Source organism: Vulpes vulpes, chromosome 3 (genome assembly GCF_048418805.1).
Source record: "Vulpes vulpes isolate BD-2025 chromosome 3, VulVul3, whole genome shotgun sequence".
Classification (NCBI taxonomy): Eukaryota; Metazoa; Chordata; class Mammalia; order Carnivora; family Canidae; genus Vulpes; species Vulpes vulpes.
This window is the reverse complement of record NC_132782.1, coordinates 83757419-83776640: the sequence shown is the minus strand read 5'-3', so window position 1 is coordinate 83776640 and position 19222 is coordinate 83757419. Positions and strand designations below refer to the sequence as shown.

The window sequence follows — 19222 nt, the reverse complement described above, 5'->3', positions numbered from 1 at the left end:
TAAACAATTTCCCTCAGCATATACATATGCTGACGACACACAAGCCAAGTATTTTTCTTTTAAAAGAAAGTTAAAAAAACAAAAACCTTCCCTCAACTCTACACCCACTCCCCTCTATTCATCACTTTCTCCATCCTGGTTCTCACATCTAAACTAATTGAAAAAGTACTTATTCTTCAACCAACTAAACTGGCCATTCACCCTTACCAGCTCATATGGGTGGTCTAATCAAAACCCCTGGTAACCTTCTAACTATAATATCATTGAGCATTTTCAAACCTTTATCCTCTTTGATGTCTCTCTAGCAGCACTGGACAAAGCTAAATCTCTCTTGAAATTCTCTCCTCCCCTGGCACCTGTGATGTCATACTCTCCTAAATCTCCTTCTATCTCTATAATTTTTCTCTTAGTTCTTCATTTTCTCCCTGTGAAGCTCTTCCTCTGCTCAACCCTAAACATTAGGTTCCCCCTAAACATTATGGGTTTTCTATTCATTGCTTTTCTCTTTGCACTCCACATCTTCCTCTTGGAAAATTTCATCCAGGTTCCCAAATCCATATTTCTGGCCCAGATCTCTTTCTTGGATGCTAAAGCTCATCACAGACCCCCTACCTTGTCCAAAGCTGAATTCACCATCTGAAATGTGCTCTTGTTTCTATATTCTCCATTTAGAACGAAGGTTTTTCAGTCACTCAGGTCAGAAAACAGGATCATCCTGAAGGCCTCACTCTTCTTCACATCTCAGAGCTAACTAGTAACCATATTCTGATCTTTCCTCCTAAAAATCTCAAATCTGTCTCTTCCTCTTCACTGCTACTGTCTATCTTCCTTGCTTGGATCACTATTTCTGTGGGTCTAGTCTTGCTCCCACCAATCCATCTTCAATGCCAGTGGCAGAGTGAGCTTTCTAAAATACAAATCTTACCAAGTTTTCCCTCCTTAATGCCAGTGGTTCCGCTTTAGCTTTAAAAATAAAATTCAACTCCCTTAGCTTAACATGTAAGGCCCTTTATGATTTGACCCTTGCATGTCTCTAGCTTTATCTCCCCCTACAACATCCTGCCCCCAACACCCCCTAAAGCTATAACCATTAGCTCTCTTCCATAACTCTGCCAATAAATATCACTCTGATACCCATCGCCACTTCAGTTCACCTGCCTAAATTATACTTCCGACATATGGCTCAAACAGAATCTTTTCTTAGAAACTTTTCCAGATCCACTCCAGACTTGTAGCTTTCTTGTTTGCCTTCCTCACAAGCCCATTTCCCTTCCAACAGGCATATATTAATTTCTTCTGCATTTACTCAGCACTTCCTAAAATGCCTGGTGTATAGTAAGCACCCAACGACTATGGACTATACCCCAGAATAACTAAATGAATGAAATCTCTCCCTTCTACAGCAGCATATCCCTGCCAAGTAGCCATGAGAGAGAAACTACAGTCTTCGCAGAATATCCTCAAGCAACCTAACCTTGCCTCTCTCCATCCCCATCTCCAATTTTCAAGCCCAGGAAGTTTTCCAAATCATGCTGAACTCACCAAAACCACCTCCTTTTCCTCTTTGCTGGTTTCTGATCTGAGAATCAACCTGAACTGTTTTTTTCAGTTGGTCTTTCTGTCTGTGCTCATGTCCACTTTGGGTTTTCTCCATTTTCTCATCTTCTGGGAAAACAAAACAAAACACTGCAGGGTAGGGAGATGAAGAGAATCTTTATAGATAGTAAGGCCCAGTGAAAGCAGGAAGAAGCATTATAGCCTGATAGTTTCAAGCCTTGGACTGAAGAATCTCAGCCTTCCCACTGTCTGAGTCCTTAATTTTATGGCATAGGTACTTGAGCCAGATGTCAAAGTATATCTAACTATACTTACGGGCTCCCTTCTCTCCTTTGCTTAGGAAGGGTCTATTGGATTTCTTCTCAGAGGGTGCAGGATCTGGTTGGCTTGGCTTAGATGTCTTTATCACAGAGGTTACTCCAGCTTCCTGAGTGGCTGAAATCTCTAGGATATGAGGTACCATTACCCTCTCTCTTAAAATAATATTTTTTTTCCTTAATGAAAAAGAAAAAAGGAGCAATTCATCATACTCTTCTTTTGGGGGAAAAAAAAAAAACAAGGATAAAAGTCAGATAAAAGACAGAAGAATCCAGGCAGCCCTGGTGGCGCAGCGGTTTAGCACCGCTTGTGGCCTGGGGTGTGATCCTGTCGGGCTTCCTCCATGGAGCCTGCTTGTTCCTCTGCCTGTGTCTCTGCCTCTCTCTCTCTGAATAAGTAAACAAAACTTAAAAAAAGAGAAGAAGAAAAGAAGAAGAAGGAAGAAGAAAGAAGAAAGAAGAAGAAAGAAGAAGAAGGAGGAGGAGGAGGAGAATAATTTTGTCCATCTACTTGCCTATTTTTTCCCCAATTCAAACAGGCATCTTTCCTGAGCTGGGAGAAATCTATAGAGATATGAAAATGACTAGATAGGCAGATAAAACCATTTACCAATGCTAAGTGCACCCTGTGATCAATTTGTCTCACTGGGATAAACTCACCCATCAGCATTATCATTATCAGTAGAAGCAGCAATTCCTGGTTCCTTGTCTAATAGGGTGCATCTTATGGGCTGGGCACAGGAAGTCTCTGCAAAATCAAGGCTAGATCCCATCTCTCCCAAAACAAAATATTATAAGCAGAGAAGCAATTAAAGAAAATACCAACTCCATTATTTCTAAGCTGCAGCCTTCCATTAAAACATCTCCCACCTGTTGTCTGGAAGAGCCCACCTTTGGAGTTTCATCAGATCACAGAACTTTAAGTCTTTAAATTCTCAGGAAAAACTGCAAATCTATGTCTTTCACCAAGCCTTTCCAGATTGATCTGCCTTGCTCCAGGATAGCCAGGTAACTTTTTTTAAAACTTTTTTTTTTAAACTTTTTTTAAAAAAGTTTGTCTAACTAAAATTCTTCTCTCACTATAAGCCATACCCAAGCACTCCTGGAGGGACTTCCGTAGCACAATCTGGACGATCTCCTCAAATTCTGCATTGGTGAGACTTGATTTTTCCTGCAGATATAAGGGCAGGGGAGGAAAACCACTCATCTTTCCCCACGTCTCCTCTTTGACCAGACAGGGAAGACTCCTTTACATGAGCCAGTAGTTCATCAGGCTGTGAGCATAAAGTCAATGTCCCTAAGGATTCTATAAACTTTATTTCTGGGAATAAAGGAGTCAAAGAAAAATTTATAAAGTCTCTGATCACATTTACTCTCACCTCCATCCTACCTCAACCCCTACCCAGCCATTATTTCCAGCTAAAGGCTTTCATCAAAACTTTTTTTTTTTTTTTTACCTCTTTGAGTTGAAAATAGAAGCCCCAAGAAAAGAATTTTTTAAAAACCTGAAAGTGCCCCTACATGAAAAGATTGTTAGTCTAGACTGGATGTCTAGGAGAAACTATCCCACTAGAGTCCATCAGTGAGACTAGTACCTTTTCTTTCTCTGCTTGCTTGTCTTGAGGCTTTCCTTTATTCTCCTGGCCACTGCTTGAACCATTTTCTGTGGTTGTTTTCTCTTCTTTCTTCTTTAACCTGGTCTTTGGGGAACTGACCCCCAAGGATTCCTCCTTGGATGAGTTAGGGCTATAGCACATCATGCTATACAATTTTTGTGCAGATGGGGTACAGGTTTTCTTTGGCCCCTTCCCACATTCTGAAAGAAATTTGATTATCAAATAGAATTTATGAAACATAGAATCTAGCACAGAAAGTGTTTGCACCTGCCCTTTGACTGGCCCTATCAGAATTATCTGGAGAGAGCTTTTAACAAAATCGGATTACTAGGCCTCTCCTCTCCCAACCCACCCTACCCCCTGAGATTTGGAAGAAATAGTTGGGAGTGAGGTCTAGGAACTTGTTTTACAAAGCCATCTAGATTATTCTGATACCAAGTTTAGGAACTACTGAATAGTTCAAAGGTGACAAATATAAACATGCAGGAAGATGAGTTATTCAAACGGAAATTCTTGAAAAGCATTCATTTTAACTTTAAACAAAACTTTATGAGAAATTAGAAAATTGGGGGGGGGGGGGGCGGGGAACTAGTGCAAAGAAAATTATACTGATCCTCCCAGGTATAAATAGATTTTTTCTTCTGAGCTTCCATAACACTTCATGCCTCTCTGATGGCATTACCACATTCAAGTTGTGTTATAGATATTTAAATGTATTTTGTGGGCAGCCCCGGTGGTGCAGTGGTTTAGCGCCGCCTGCAGCCCAGGGCATAATCCTGGAGACCCGGGATCGAGTCCCACGTCAGGCTTCCTGCACGGAGCTTGCTTCTCCCTCTGCCTGTGTCTTTGCCTCTCTGTGTGTGTCTCTAAGAATAAATAAATAAATAAATCTTTAATAAAAAATAAATAAATGTCTTTTGTCTCCCTATGAGCTTGTACATTTCTTGAGCTGGACTGGACTACTTCTAAATCACATATATTTCGCTCAAAGTTTCTAGAAAAGTAGTAACTTTAACAAAGTGGACATAAAATGTATATATCCTGAGCTTCCCCTTGGTGGGAGGGGTATCAAGACATCCAAGGACTGAGAAAAAAGGGAAAAATGAGAGAAATGTACAAAACATGAACCTCCATCACTCTTGACTCACCTTCTTTACTCTGCAGCATTGCCATCATTCAGCTCAGAAGCTACACTTTCTTTGTGCCTCTGTTAGAAAAAAGAAAGTAACTGCTAGAACTCTGATGGAACATGATGTTAAACTTTCTTCTCTATCATCTTGGGCTCAAGATCTTTGCCTAGGACTGCTGAACTACATTTTCTGCCCTCTTGACTATACTTCTATATCCTCAGCAGTGCTAATCACATGCCAGGGGATAATGAGCGTTACTGTTTTGGTTTTTTTTTTTAAGATTTTATTTATTCATGAGAGACACAGAGAGATAGTTACTGTTTTAAAGATTAGCAACAATCCTTAGTGTTTTAAGGATTAGATTCATGTCCAATATAAGGCAGGCATACATCAATAGTGGAAGTGGTAGTGGTAGTGATGCATTAAAAAAAAAATCACTGAGTAAATTTTGAAGATCTTACTGAGTTTATTCAATGATTCATGAGTTAGGCAGCATCTGATCTAGCAGATACAAAGAAGCTCAAAAGAGCAGAAAGACTTTTATAAGCAGGAGGAGCAGGAACAAGAAAGTTACACTAGGCAAAAAAAGCAAATTAGCTATTGCAAATTTACTTTCTTGTAGGAGATGATAGGTGTCTTTTAGGCAGATTATCTAATAGTGCTGATCAGGTGATTCCTGATGGACTATAAACCAAGATTCTATTTCTAGCAGAGTCAAAACTTTAAGTCTTGTTTTGGTGGCATGGAGCTTAACAGAAGCAACTGCATTTTGGGCCTGTTGTCTTGTTTTTAACAGATGTAAGTATAAGTAGTAGTAGTAGTAGTAGTAGTAGTAGTAGTAGTAGTAGTATGAACAGTCCTGACAATTTAAAAGTGAGAGTTTTCTCCAGACAAATTTATCTCAAAAGGTTCTCCTAAATACTTAAAACACAAATAATCTGGCAATTCTCTGACCTAATTCAGAGGTCCCTATACATAGGGAACCCCCCCTTTTAACATCACTGTAATCTATATCTTCCCTTTACTTAGATCTTCTAGTCCAAAAATTTTCCAATGTGCTGGATTCTAGCAATTTCTCTTCATGGCTCAAAAATATTTGGTAACCAGCAGAGGTCCCCAGGGAAGCAAATAATAGGAATCTATTACCTTCACTCTATATCCTATAGCTATTTACTCACTGATGTTCTGCACTACACCAGTATGCTTCATTATTACTATGAAAATTGTGACTAATAATAATAGTGGAGACTTATTGAGCACCAACTATATTCTTTACCCTTTTATATGTCATCTAATTTAATTCTCACAGTAAATCTATGAGATCACTACTTTTTTAAACTTGGAAAAGTTGAGGGTAAGAGGAATTTAAACATAATAATAGGTAATTAATAGATGATGATGCAAGATTTGAACCTGCCTGATTTTAAAGTCTGTGCTATTAACTGTGGTATGCTATATCCCAACAGTCTAATTCAGTGCTTCAAACCCATTTTAATATTACAGCACACATGGAAAGCATATATTAAAAATACACATTAAAACACACAGAAAATTATATTTCCAGGTATTCTGGAATAAAAGGTTTTTCACGGCCATAGAAAACTGAGAGGCGGGAGTATGAGGGCCCCAGCCACACCAAAGGCCCGAAGAGATTAGCATCTGCACACAGCTATAAGGTATTTGTGGCCTAGCAGAGTGCCAAGAATCATCTTATGACATTGCAATAATTTGTAAATTTTTTTCCAATTTACTTTCCACCAGTGTACTATTTCTACTCAGCAATTAGAAGGAAAATGCCTTTTTTTTTATCAGTTTAAATTTCTTATAACCCTTCTACCCAGTGTTCTTTTGGCTTACCGCATGTAAGCTATTCTTATTCCTATAACAATTATAACAAGCATTGTAGCTCTGGGAGGGTCTACAGAGGTCATAAAGTGGCAGCTTCCCTTTTTACAGATGAAAAAAATATGCAAAAGGCAAGTAAGTGATTTGCCCAAAGCCTCAGTGTTAATACATGGTAGAGCCAAGATGACCTGAAACTCAATCTTCCAACTATGTCATCTCCCATTATAAAGATACCCAAAGGCAGCATAAAATAGATCTTATATATAAGATATATACATGTCCTTTTAAAGGATCTTAAATTCTTAAGACCCTCAAATGACCAAACTATGGTGAACATTCAGTTACTAAGGGTATAGAATTCCTCCCTTTAGATCCCAAGATGAATTCAAAAGGTATTGGGAGCTTAACTTAGTGTGTCTACAGCATGGATTTTCAAATTATCTTTTGGTATTTTTTTGTTCCTTGTCTCACTTCTGTAAATGTGAATAATTCAGATGTGCAGTTCTGTGACTACTTTTCCTTTATATAAAGGAGCACACTTTCTCACTGTTCCCATCTTAAATCATCACCATGAACCCCTAAGTCTATTTACTGTGTGAGAAAAAAATAAAAAATAAAAGTGTGTATCTACATACTATGCTTGAATATTCATAAACTATCTCTGGAAGAATATACAAGAAACTGACAGAAGTGTCTCAAAATAGAACTGGGTGGCTGGGTAGAAGACAGCTTTTTACTGTACCCCCCTTGTATATCTCTAGCATTTTATAACATGACAATGTTACCACTTCAAACGTTATTTTCTAGGGATCACTGTGTGGCTCAGCGGTTTGGGGTGGGGCCTGCCTTCGGCTCACGGTGTGATCCTGGAGTCCGGGGATTGAGTCCCTCAGGCTCTCAGCATACAGCCTGCTTCTCCCTCTGCCTGTGTCTTTGCGTGTGTGTGTGTGTGTGTGTGTGTGTCTTTCATGAATAAATAACATCTTTTAAAAAAAATTATTTTCTAAATTCCAAATTCTTTTTTTTAAAGATGTTATTTATTTATTCATGAGAGACACAGAGAGAGAGAGAGAGAGAGAGAGAGAGGCAGAGACACAGGCAGAGGAAGAAGCAGGCTCCATGCAGGGAGCCTGAAGTGGGACTCAATCCCCGGTCTCCAGGATCACACCCTGAGCTGAAGGTGGTGCTAAACCACTGAGCCACCCAGGCTGCCCTAAATTCCAAATTCTTTAAATAGTGTTTTGAAAAAATAAAGTGTTTGATCCACTTAAAAATGCAAAATTTTCTAGTAGTTAGGTTCAAATCATTACCTAAACCTATACTGACCTCTCTAGGCCAAAATGTGTTACTGGCGCCCCAACCAACTGGATAAATTGTGGCTCATTGTTAATAAAATGTAAATCTATAAGCAGTAATATATAATTCCCCCTTAATCTAGAGTGTGTTTGTAAAGAACATCACTTTTAAAGAAAATGTCTAAACTGATCAATATAAAGGGGAAAGCCAGGAAGTCACTTTCTGACAACTCAAGTCTCTGCTCCTCTGTTTCAGACGAATTTTCTTCTTCCACAATAATATTAAAATGTAGTCCAGAGAGAGAGAAAAAAATTTTAAACCAGTTAACACACAAAATACCACCAACTTTCATCTGACCAGCTACTAAATTCCCAGGGGCTCTAGAGCCAGGAATAACATTTGAGGGGTTGTTTTGTTTTGTATGTTTTTACCTCAGATGAGAAAGGCAAAAAAAAATCAAAAAATGCTTTAAGTTAGAAAGTAAAAGAAAATTCCATAAATCAGATCCTACCCACCCAACATAAGAAAGAGTGTAAAAGGGAAAAAGAACTTGGAAATAAGGAATAAAGAGAACCAAGAGAAGGTGAATGAAGTGTTCCAAAAAAGAATACTTTTTTTTTTTTTTTTCATTTAGAACACTAAAGATTGAGATGCCTGGGTGGCTCAGCAGTTAAGTGTCTGCCTTCCACCCAGGGAGTGATCCTGGAGTCCCAGGATCGAGCCCCACATCCGGCTCCCTGCATGGAGCCTGCCTCTCTCTCTGTGTGTGTCTCTCATGAACAAATAAAGATCTTAAAAAAAAAAAAGAACACTAAAGATCACCACAGTGATTTTAAGGTGAAATCATCTCCCTCAGCAGTTCTTAGAGTGTGATCCAAAGACCTCTGGGGGTCCCCTCCCCTTTCCAATTACTTATCGATGTTAGGCTGGATTTTCTCATATACTTTAACCAAAACAAAAGATCGAAACAGATTGAAATCAGAAACATAAAAATCCAGCTGTCTTCTATTAAGCCAGACATGAAAAGACTTGCAAAGATGTAAAACACCACCATTCTTCACACTAAATTTTCTTTCATTTAGGAAAATGTATTTTTTATATAAATTTTATTTATATCTATATAATTATTAAGTATAATTAATTCACTTAAATGTGTTATGTTACTATCAATAGATATAAGTTATATAGCTATAAACCAATCTTTGGAGTCCTTCATAACTTTTAAAGAGTATAGTAAGGAGGATTCTGAGACCAATAAGCTTGAGAACTGACCTAGCTAAATAACAATTCAGTCATGTCAATATTTTTCAAAAACCAGTAACCCTCCTCCCTCCCATTTAGAACGTGTTCACAAATTTCTAACTATCTAATTGTTCCTTCTTTATACTATTCCTGGAATCCTTGGTCTAAGAGAATATAAGTAAACCCTTTAGAATTTTTCTCAGACACACAGTCTGCGCAGGCTCCATGAGCCTGGAAAACTATATTTAAAATCTTTCATCTTGGAGTCTGATTTCCTTTTGGCATCAATGTCTAATGGCATGTGGATCCCTGCTTATTTTCATGCCCCCATTAATAACCATAGTGGGTTTTTTTCTTCTTCTTCCTCAGCAAGCATGATTTCACAAGATAAAAGGTAAAAACAAGATCCCAGCTCCCTTTACTGCCCATTATCTAACAACATTTACTGTGGTAACTACGAACTAAACCTTGTACCAAATCTCTTCAATATATTTTCGGTGAACTGAAGCTTGTCGGTTCAGAGGGCAAGGAAGCACAAAGATATGGCCACTTAGCACCAAAATACAAGTTTTCTTTTGTGGGGGCTGATTTCATTCTGACTCTTATCTGCCAGCTGCAACACTGCCACTGGTGCTCGTTACCAAACTAACTCGCCTTTGTGTATTGGTTTCACTTAAGCACATTCCCACGAATCCCTAGATCCCTGCACCATTTCCTCTCACAAGGTGCCATGGTCTGGAACAGTAAAAACCCTAATTCCGCCTTTCAAACCAGAGGGAAGAACTTCTGGAGATCCGCATTTTCCCCGCTCTCTTCCCTCACCAACTCTCCCTTAAGGACGGTAGTTAAGATCGGAGGTACCAGAGTCCAAGTCCTTGATTCCCCTCAGTGGATAAAACAGGGGGTTGCTGCAAGCCTCTCTTCCACCTCAGGAACCGCCACCATGAGAGAACTTCCCGTTAGAGGCCCGACCGCACCCCCACCCCGGGGGGAGGCACCGGTATTCTCATCCTGCTCAGCCCGTCATTGGCCGCCAGGATACTGGGTCACTTTTGTTTGTTTGCTGAGGGTAGGTCTGCGGTGGAGATTCTTAGGAGGGGTAAGAGTTGGTTGTCCAGAAGAGAAAACTTCTCCTCAGGCGACGGGTACCAGGACTGGCAGCGCCTAGCACTTTCATCTGCAACCGGAGAAAAGCCAGCTACCTTCTGGAGCAAGGAGGACCTAAAGGCAAAGAGCAGAATGAGCCACTCCAGCAATTCCGCAAACCCCTCCAACCTCGACCCAGTTTTCCCCCCACAAAGAAAAGGCGCGAGGACACGCACTAGCTGCGCTGCCACCCCAGTGGCGTGCATCCAAAACTGGGGCGCATGCGCAGCTGAAACTGCTTCTGCGTTTGCGCAACTGTTCTATCCGCCATCTTCCAGCCGAATGCCCTGTAAAACTACAAATCCCATAATCCTCAGTGTCCTCACTTTTTTTTTTTTTTAGGCGGCGGGAGCAGCGCCTGATCGTTCATGAAGCACATCTGTCTGTTACTAACTTTTCTCTCTACCCCAGACTTTTTCCTTCCTCTTTTCGTTTCCTGGTTCCTATTCTTCCTTTAGTCTCGTTCACGCCCTATCTTGATGTTTTAGTTGAGACTATCTGCAGCCCCACTGTCGCCCCTCCCGCCTTCTTCTCTGCCACAGGACCCACTCCCTAAGCTATGTTGGCAGGGAGAACGCGCCACCTTAGCACCCTGTGGAAAGGGCGCCGAGCAGCTTCTTCCCCATTGGCCGAGGCAGGGGGCCCAAAGCAGGCCGAACCCTCTTCCCCGCCCACACTCGTTTTTATATAAGGCTGCGCGAAGAGAGCGTGTGCTTGGGAAGGCCTGCGTGCGAGGTGGCGGTGATGGTGGCGAATGTGCTGCTATTGGTGGCTGCGGTGGGCGTCGGGACGCAGTCGGCGGGCTAGGGGCTCGCGCGCAGGCGTCGGGTGGTGGGAAGAGGTGTTGGTGCCAGGGCTGTGGGTGTGGAGGCGGAGAGGAGGGCGTGGTGTCCCCAGGTGATCGCCATTGGGGTAAAGCGGAGGAGCGAGAGAACGACTCGGCCATTTCGGGGGAAGAGGAAGTTGGAGAACATCGGCTGTTTTAGTGCCTTTTTTTTTTTTTTCAGTTCAGCAGAGACTATTTCCCAGGGGGGTGAGTTACAATGACTTATTGTATTTTACTGAGAACAGTTCGTAGGCAAACCGTCTGTACGCTCCTCTCCTTCCCTTCCTCTACTTTTAGGTTCACCCCTCCGTTCCTTCGGAAGCCTTTCTAAGTAGGTGGGCAAAGGGGGCGACCGAAATATGAATAATTCATAAGGTCCGCCCCACTCGTTGACCACGCCCCCTCCAAACCGTGCTGACGCACGTTGCGTGTACCAAATCTAAGGAAGCGACGTAACAGTCTCCGCCCCTAGGGTGGAGGGCGGGGCGTCATCTCCAGCACGTGCTGTATCTACCCGCGCAAGCCCAAAAGGGTGTGCGCAGGCGCTGCCCGCTAGGGGGAGGAAGGAGGCGGGGTAGGGAGGTTGCTGGGTTTAGAGCCGGGCGGAGACCGCTGAGACTCATTCCTCAGGAACAAGGGTCGGGTGTCAAGGAGACCTTTTCACACCAGCTCCCCGTCCCCCGCCTACGGTGGGTGGGATCGCGCGGCAGAGACAAAGGATATCAGTAGGGACGGACATAGCTGCGAAGGGAAGTAGGGTGTCAGTTTGGGGTGGTGGGCTTTTGTGGGGGCTGAGGTGGGCTATATTTAAACTCCCGGAGCCGTTAAGTTGGTTCGTACTCATGCGCGCGCAACCAGGGTGGTGGCGGAGTGCGCATGCGTGATTCAGGGCCGAGAGGAACGCGCTTTAGCAGTGCGCGCTCGCGGCCAAGCGGTAGTGGTGGTGGAGAGAGGCGTTGGCGCACGCGCGGTTGATTCCTGGAGTTGTTCGGTTCTCGCGGGCATCTTGTTTTGGTCTCGCGGGCGAGTGGGGCGCGCTTCGGGGGAGGCGCTTGGGCGCGAGACTAGGCGAGAAGAGCAGAGCTGCGCGCGCACTCAGGGAAGGGGGGAAGGGAGCGGGCTCCAGGGAGGGGGGTTAAGCCCCCTAGTTCTCCCCCCGCCCCCCCGTTGCCCTCGACTGGGACGGAATAAGGGGAGGAAATGATCGAGATGGCGGCGGAGAAGGAGCCGTTTCTGGTGCCGGCCCCGCCGCCGCCGCCGCCGCTCAAAGATGAGTCGGGCGGAGGGGGCGGCCCCACGCTGCAACCTCACCGAGAGGCCGCCTCCGGGGAGCTCTGCGGCGGGACGCAGCGTGGGCCGGGCCCGCGCACACACTCGACGGGGGCCCCGGCTTCTGGGGTCGGCAAGGAGAGCCCCGGGGCTACATCCACTCGGGGAGGCCAGTCGCAGCAGCAAAGAGGGGGCGGCCCCCAGGCGCAGTCTCATGGGGAGGCCCGCTTGTCGGATCCCCACGGGCGAGCCGCTCCCCCTGACGTTGGGGAGGAGCGAAGGGGAGGAGGCGGAACAGAACTGGGTCCCCCTGCCCCTCCTCGACCCCGCAATGGCTATCAACCCCACCGGCCCCCTGGGGGAGGTGGGGGAAAGAGGAGAAATAGTTGTAATGTGGGAGGGGGTGGTGGAGGCTTCAAACATCCGGCCTTCAAGAGGCGCAGGCGGGTTAATTCGGACTGTGATTCTGTGTTACCCTCCAACTTTCTCCTGGGGGGCAATATCTTTGATCCACTGAACCTGAATAGCCTCCTGGATGAGGAAGTGAGCCGCGCACTCAATGCAGAGACCCCTAAGTCATCTCCACTTCCGGCCAAGGGGCGAGATCCAGTGGAGATCCTCATCCCCAAAGATATTACTGACCCGCTCAGTCTCAATACTTGCACTGATGAGCCCCAGGTAGTTCTTGCATCGCCACTCAAGACTGGTCGGAAGCGGCATAGACACCGGGGACAGCACCACCAGCAGCAGCAGGCAACCGGAGGGAATGATAGCCACTCTGTGCTCCCCACAGCCCCCCTCACTCCCTCACTCCATGGGGAGGGCACCCCACAGCAGCAGCGGCACAGGGGCCAGAACCGGGATGCCCCTCAGCCCTATGAACTCAACACAGCCATCAACTGCAGGGATGAGGTCGTGTCTCCCCTTCCATCTGCCCTCCAGGGTCCCTCAGGCTCCCTTTCAGCCCCTCCAGCTGCCTCAGTTACCTCTGCAACCCCGTCTTCCTCCTCACGACATCGCAAACGTCGCAGGACTTCCAGCAAGTCAGAGGCAGGGGCTAGGGGTGGAGTCCAGGGTCCCAAGGAGAAGGGCAGAGGGAGTGGGGGAGGCCGCCACCACCACCACCTCCATCACCTCCACCTCCACCCACTACCTGCAGCAGGCTTCAAAAAGCAACAGCTCAAGTTCCAGTATGGGAATTATTGCAAGTACTATGGTTACCGCAATCCCTCCTGTGAGGATGGGCGCCTTCGAGTGTTGAAGCCTGAGTGGTTTCGGGGTCGGGACGTCCTAGATCTGGGCTGCAATGTGGGCCATCTGACCCTGAGCATTGCCTGTAAGTGGGGCCCATCCCGCATGGTGGGTCTGGATATCGATTCCCGGCTCATTCATTCGGCCCGCCAAAACATCCGACACTACCTGTCTGAGGAGCTGCGTCTGCCATCCCAGACTTCTGAGGGGGACCCAGGGGCAGAGAGTGAGGAAGGGACCATAACCGTCCGAAAGAGAAGCTGCTTCCCAGCCTCACTGACAGCCAGCCGGGGTCCCATCGCTGCACCCCAAGTGCCCTTGGATGGAGCAGACACATCAGTCTTCCCCAACAATGTTGTCTTCGTCACGGTAAGAGGGTCTGAAGGCTCTTGGTATAGGGGGCCAGGTGTGAAGATGAGATTAAGTGGGAATAAGACAGGAAAGTTATGACCCAGCGGGATTTCTGCATGCACTCTTTGCCAGGAGAACCAGATCTTCAGGGATCTGAATCTGTGACTGACAGTGTCTCCCCCCGCCCCCCATAACCTGGAAACATGGGGGCTCTACCTAGGCTCCTTTGTCATGACTACTGGCCCCAAGATGGGGTTTGACTCCTTTTGCCCTGCTCCTGTCCTGGACTGTAATCCAGACCAGTCCACCTTCCCTTGCAGGCTGCTCCTGCTGCTCACTAGATTTGGTTCAGCTGGAAAGTTTTCCCAACGCACTGAATGCAGGTGCATGAAGGGATAGGTGTCAGACATGGAATGTTTTGGGGTGGGAAGAGGAGTAGGGTGGTGGCTAATACTTTTATAGGGACTTAGATCCAGAGTTGGTTGAAGAGTTGGTGGTCAGGACCCCAAGTAGTTTGGCCATAGGTCATCTCATGGTGACCTGAGATCGTGAGATGGGGAGAGTCGGAGTCCTCTGTAAGCGGGAAGGGTAGTCTTCAGAGTGTCTGTTCCCTGACTGTACATAGCTCTCCATAAAATACTCCAGTTAAGCCAACTGGTGGTGGCAGGTTGGGTTAAGCTTGCAAAAATGACTTTGCAGATGTTGATGAATTTATCATCTAGAAAAGGCTTCCTAAGGGCTGGGGCTTTTCACTTCTCTTGGAGAAAAGAAATAGGCCTGGAACTTTGCCAACCTTGACTCCAGGGAAGGAACCACAGGTTGGTTCCCTTTCAAACCTGGGTTAGGACCCTTTGCAAAACATTGGGTCACTCAGCTTAATGTTTGCAGGGTGGGAATAAGTACTAGATGGACTCAGGAGAACCCTCATTTTTTTCCTCTGATGTTTCACCCCAGTTTGGAGATCTCTTTTGGGTAACTTGGTCAATGTAAAATGATCCACACTCCCTTTTTATGTTTGGCTTATCACCACCAGAAAGCAGGGGCAGGAGGATGTAAAGCAAAAAAATGAGGCTGGGAGTTAGTCTGACAAATGTCAGAGAAGGTTGTGGCCAAGGGCTAAGGCTGTAGGACTTTCTGTTTTGGAGGCTGCCGAGCAGGTTGTGTGGAGGCAGTGGTTCTTTTATTGCCTCTGTTGACCTTGCCCCCAATTCTTGCCCTCAGGGTAACTATGTGCTGGATCGAGATGAGCTGGTGGACGCCCAAACACCTGAGTATGATGTGGTGCTCTGCCTCAGCCTCACCAAGTGGGTGCATCTGAACTGGGGAGATGAGGGGCTAAAGCGCATGTTTCGCCGAATCTACCGGCATCTACATCCTGGGGGCATCCTGGTCCTAGAGCCCCAACCTTGGTCATCCTACAGCAAGAGAAAGACTCTGACGGTGAGTTGGGAATTGGGTAGATATTGAGATATCCTTCCTTTAGTTGGGGCAAGAAAGGCCTCAAGAAAGGAGAAATACTTTCTGAACAAGGTGGACAGGTTCCCTGGGTGGGCATCACTGTACACCAGGGAAGAAGCCAACAGGCTGACGTGGTCCCCTGCCCTTCTGCCTAGGAAACAATCTATAAGAACTACTATCGAATCCAGCTGAGGCCAGAGCACTTCAGTTCCTACCTGACATCCCCAGAGGTGGGCTTCTCCAGCTATGAGCTTGTGGCTACACCCCACAACACCTCCAGAGGTAAGGTTGGCTGACCTGGGGGGCGGGGAGGGGATGGTAAGGCAGATGCTGTGGAGTCTTGGAGTTCTGCCATCCCTTCCTGATTGCACATTCTCTCCTCAGGCTTCCAGCGTTCTGTGTACCTGTTCCACAAGGCCCGTTCCCCCAGCCACTGAGTGGCCCCCTGAACAGAAAAGTGTGAAGAAGTTGCCCACTGCTCTTAAGGACCTGGGGGAAAAGGAAAGTATCTCAAAGTCTTTCCTTTTGGCTCCAAAAATTGTTTCCTTTCATGGATCTGCAAAGAAAGCTTTTCCTACGTTGCTGCCCCAGTCTCCTCCCTACACCTCTGGCATCTAAGCAGCAAGCCCAGCTGTGCTGGAGTTACCGACATCTTCCTCTCTCCCCCAGCTCACTGGGCTGGATGGCATGGACTGTTTGCTGACCTCTGTTCTCCTAGGGTATGGGAGGTGGGCGGTATCAAGTTCTCTGGCCTCTTCCTCCTGCTCTCCAAAGGAGATTCCCATTTCTCCTCAGCCCTTGTCCCTGGCTGTGTTGCAATGGACCACAGATAGATGGACTGAGGGTTAGGTGAAGGGGAAGTTTGGCAGGGAGGCATGCAGGTACTGTGAAAATCCTTCCCTCTGCTCAGCTCCATTGGGAGAGGGGGTTGGGTTTGGAATGTAAGAACAGCACAATAAATTTGATGTTTCAGGCAGTGGCCCCCACACTTGTGTCTGGCACTTTCTACCTAGTGGGAAAGGGTTGGTGCCTCCCAAAACACCTGGGTTTCCTCTGCCCAAACTGGAGTCTCAAGAATTAAGGACAGATTTTCCAGTGGTTGGGAAGATTGAGTGTTGAATGCTAGTCACATCTATACACAATGAGTCAGAACTAATCAGGAAGGAGAGGTATAATGTGAATTTTATGTGAAATTTAAGAGTTCATCTCCCCTCCCCCAAAAATGCATTGACAAGAATGTTTTGTGGGAGCACGCGACAAAGGCTAACTTTGGAAGAATTAACAGTGGAGCTAGAAAAAGGCACTACTGAACAGACCTTCCCACCTGCTCCAGGGACACCCCCTCCCCCCCCTTTTTTGTGATGTGCAATTAGAGGACTAGGTAATTAACATGAAACTCTACAGCATGTCCAGTGTTCTTGGAACTTTGATACTCACTTAGCAAATACTGAGCACTCCTGAATCTGGTGTAAACATGGGCAAGGCTCTTCCAAGTAAAGACAAGGATGTAATTTCAATAACTGGGTGCAAATAGCTACTGCCTCTCAGGCTCCTGGAGCCAGGTAATTAAGAAAGAAGTACTCCTTGAAGCCTAACAGACTGAGACTCATCCACGTGTTAGTGATGAGAAAGAAGTAGTGCAAGGGCGCTTGAGTGGCTCAGTGGGTTGAGCATCAGGCTCTGGATGGAGTCGCACTTCGGCTCTGGGCTGAGTGTGGAGCCTGCTAACGATTCCCTCTCCTGCCCCCCTCCCCGCTGCACTCCCCTGCTCTCCGCTCTCAAAAAAAAAAAAAAAAAAAACGCAAGGGAACAAACGTGGTGTCTATGACAGGTCAAGGGAAGATGTGGAACAGTGTTCTCAACTTGCCATCACTACCAAGTTCCAAAAAGGCCAAAAACTTGACTTCCAGACAGCTTCCACCTGAGGCTTGAACCCATTTTAAGACTCCGAAGAAGAGTCTCATTTGTTAGCAAAACCACTTTATTCTGAAAAATAGTTTTAACACAAAAATATTAACTAGCAATCCTGGGGGCCTCCACGTCTAGGCTTCCCATCGCCTCAGTGTCCGGTGCATGAGGAAAGTATCCTCTGAAGGGCGGGGCCGGAGTTGAAGACGGAGAGGAGGCAGACCGTCCTGGGTCAGGTGTGGAGACTCATAAAATAATGTTTCTGGGTCACAAAGGATGGTCATGTCGGGCCCTGACCCAGGTGGCTCCTGTTGGGAATCGGAACCCAAAGCAAGGTTAGTTACACTTGGGAAGGTGAAGGGGCACGAAACGGAAACTGAAGCCCAGGTCCCTCACCTTTGGGGGCGGGGCTCGGGCCTGTGGTGGCAGGAGCGCCAGTTTCTCCCTCAGCGCAGCGTTCAGCACCTGTTCCTCGGGCACCTGCAGGCTCACCAGGTCTCGGAAGAGCCGCTTGGAGCGCGGCACGTTCAGCCCTGAGACCGCAAGGGGAGCGGAGGTGAGTGGCGCTTCTCATCCCCACTCCCGCGCCCCGCCGGCCGTCTCTCTCTCACCCTCGGCCACGCTCTCCTCCAAACCGCAGCGAGTCTGGAACGACTTTCTCAGCTGTTCTTCCACGGCCTTCGCGGCATCGAACTGGCCCCCGGCTGCAGCAGCCCGCGCGGCCTGCAACTCGAGGCTCAAGGCCAGGCTGCTCTGCTGAGCGGGCGCCCCCAGGTCCTGCGGCGCTGCGGGCTTCTCTCTTGGCGCGGCGGCGGCCGACGGCGGCTCGGACCGCACCGGGGAGAGCGGCTCCAAACGAAAGCGGACCTGGGAGCAGAGAGCGAGGCAGTGACGAGGTGGGCGCGGGCTCGTCGGCAGGCTGGGGGCCAGGCCTTCCCCCAGCTCACCTGCCGCCCCTTGCGGGCCCCGCCCCGCCGGTCCGCCCGCCCCTTCCGTCGACCCGGACTGCAGGTCTGCCGCTCGGGGGTCTCGGACCGCGGGCTCAGGCTCAGGCTCAGGTCCAAACCAGGCTCGGGCACTGGGGCTCTGGGCTCCGGGGCGCGGGGTTCTGGGGGTGGCCCGGGGACCGCCACGGCCTCCTCCCCTTCGACCAACTCCAGCTCTGCCAACCCACAGCCCGTCATCTTGGTGCGGAGGCCAGAGGTCACGGGACACAAACTCGCCAACCCCTCCCCCGCCCCTCCCGGGCACCGCTACCGGAAACCGCTCGCCCTTGTCCAACGGGGCGGGAGGTCCAGCCCCTGCTCCATCCCATTGGCGCTACTAAGCGTCATTTCCGTTGCTCCGCTCCCCGTCTCCCGCGGGCTTCCGCCCGCAAAACCTCGCCCCCGCCCCTAAGCCGTAGTTTCGGAATCGCTACCCGTGGAAGCTCTACGGGTCCTCACGAAGGCCATTTCTCGTTTGGAAACGCGGACGTGGTGTCTTTGTCCTGCGGTTTTTACCTGACTTCTGCTGGAGTCCAGGGTGGGTGTGTCATTGCCTTCCGTCGGGGCACCAAATGGGACAGCTTTAACTGGAGGAGGGTCAGGTGCCCTCATCTTGGCCCTCCCTGGTCAGTGCCTCCACAGCAGCTCCTCGCGTTCCTCCCACCCGGGACCGGCTCCCCAGGAGGAGTGAGGGCGGGGCTCGCCGCCCCCAGCCCCGGGATCCTTCCCGGGACCCCGGGCGTTCGTGGTTGCCCGGGCGATAACGGCCTCATTCAGCCTGGGGTCTTCTGCGACTTTTTCCCCCTTGGGGGCCCCCTAACATATTCATCTATAAAAATAGGTATCTGTATATTGAGTACAGTTTTTACAAAGAAAGTCTCTTGGGGCACCTGGGTGGCTCGCTGGTTGAGTGCCTGCCTTTGGCCCAGGTCGTGATCCCGGGATCCTGGGATCCAGTCCCGGGAGGGGCTCCCCACAGGGAGCCTGCTTCTCCCTCTCCCTATGTCTCTATCTATGTGTGTCT

The 19222-nt window shown here is 47.7% G+C and overlaps 3 protein-coding genes across 11 annotated transcripts in view; 1 reads left to right on the top strand and 2 right to left on the bottom strand.

Moving 5' to 3' along the window:
* The window catches only part of ZCWPW1 (zinc finger CW-type and PWWP domain containing 1), a 30657-nt gene extending 19806 nt beyond the window's left edge, over positions 1-10851 (bottom strand). For 2 of the 9 annotated variants that reach the window (XM_072753015.1, XM_072753019.1), the window contains exons 1-8: positions 10326-10425; positions 9865-10224; positions 4639-4697; positions 3470-4356; positions 2967-3045; positions 2535-2622; positions 1873-2051; positions 1543-1665 (exon numbers count right to left, since the gene is read on the bottom strand). In XM_072753015.1, coding sequence (XP_072609116.1) covers positions 1543-1665; positions 1873-2051; positions 2535-2622; positions 2967-3045; positions 3470-3730 — 730 coding nt within the window. In that variant the 5' untranslated portion in view covers positions 3731-4356; positions 4639-4697; positions 9865-10224; positions 10326-10425. Of the gene's footprint in view, positions 1-1542; positions 1666-1872; positions 2052-2534; positions 2623-2966; positions 3046-3469; positions 4357-4638; positions 4698-9825; positions 10225-10325; positions 10426-10732 lie in introns of those variants that run through there. The other 7 variants (XM_072753016.1, XM_072753020.1, XM_072753017.1 and 4 more) reach the window with 5 other exon arrangements.
* Positions 10852-10950: 99 nt separating this feature from the next.
* Positions 10951-16292, top strand: MEPCE (methylphosphate capping enzyme). Its single transcript, XM_026019488.2, has 4 exons — positions 10951-13864; positions 15068-15286; positions 15460-15586; positions 15689-16292. Exons 1-4 carry the CDS (start codon positions 12176-12178, stop codon positions 15739-15741), a joined length of 2088 nt encoding a protein of 695 aa, XP_025875273.1. The 5' UTR covers positions 10951-12175; the 3' UTR covers positions 15742-16292.
* A 970-nt stretch (positions 16293-17262) lies between these two features.
* PPP1R35 (protein phosphatase 1 regulatory subunit 35) lies at positions 17263-18457 on the bottom strand. The gene is made up of 4 exons (XM_026019679.2): positions 18160-18457; positions 17824-18079; positions 17609-17745; positions 17263-17520 (listed from the first exon to the last, which is right to left on the bottom strand). The coding sequence occupies exons 1-4, from the start codon at positions 18394-18396 to the stop codon at positions 17347-17349; spliced, it is 804 nt and encodes a 267-aa protein (XP_025875464.1). The 5' UTR covers positions 18397-18457; the 3' UTR covers positions 17263-17346.
* Between the last annotated feature and the right edge of the window lie 765 nt (positions 18458-19222).

Coding starts and splice junctions, on each gene's coding strand:
- MEPCE (XM_026019488.2), top strand. CDS start 12,176: ATGATCGAGATGGCGGCGGAGAAGGAGCCGTTTCTGGTGCCGGCCCCG. Junction 13,865..15,067: donor ACAATGTTGTCTTCGTCACG/GTAAGAGGGTCT, acceptor TCTTGCCCTCAG/GGTAACTATGTGCTGGATCG. Junction 15,287..15,459: donor GCAAGAGAAAGACTCTGACG/GTGAGTTGGGAA, acceptor CCTTCTGCCTAG/GAAACAATCTATAAGAACTA.
- PPP1R35 (XM_026019679.2), bottom strand. CDS start 18,396: ATGACGGGCTGTGGGTTGGCAGAGCTGGAGTTGGTCGAAGGGGAGGAG. Junction 18,080..18,159: donor GGGCCCGCAAGGGGCGGCAG/GTGAGCTGGGGG, acceptor CTCTGCTCCCAG/GTCCGCTTTCGTTTGGAGCC. Junction 17,746..17,823: donor GGAGGAGAGCGTGGCCGAGG/GTGAGAGAGAGA, acceptor TTGCGGTCTCAG/GGCTGAACGTGCCGCGCTCC.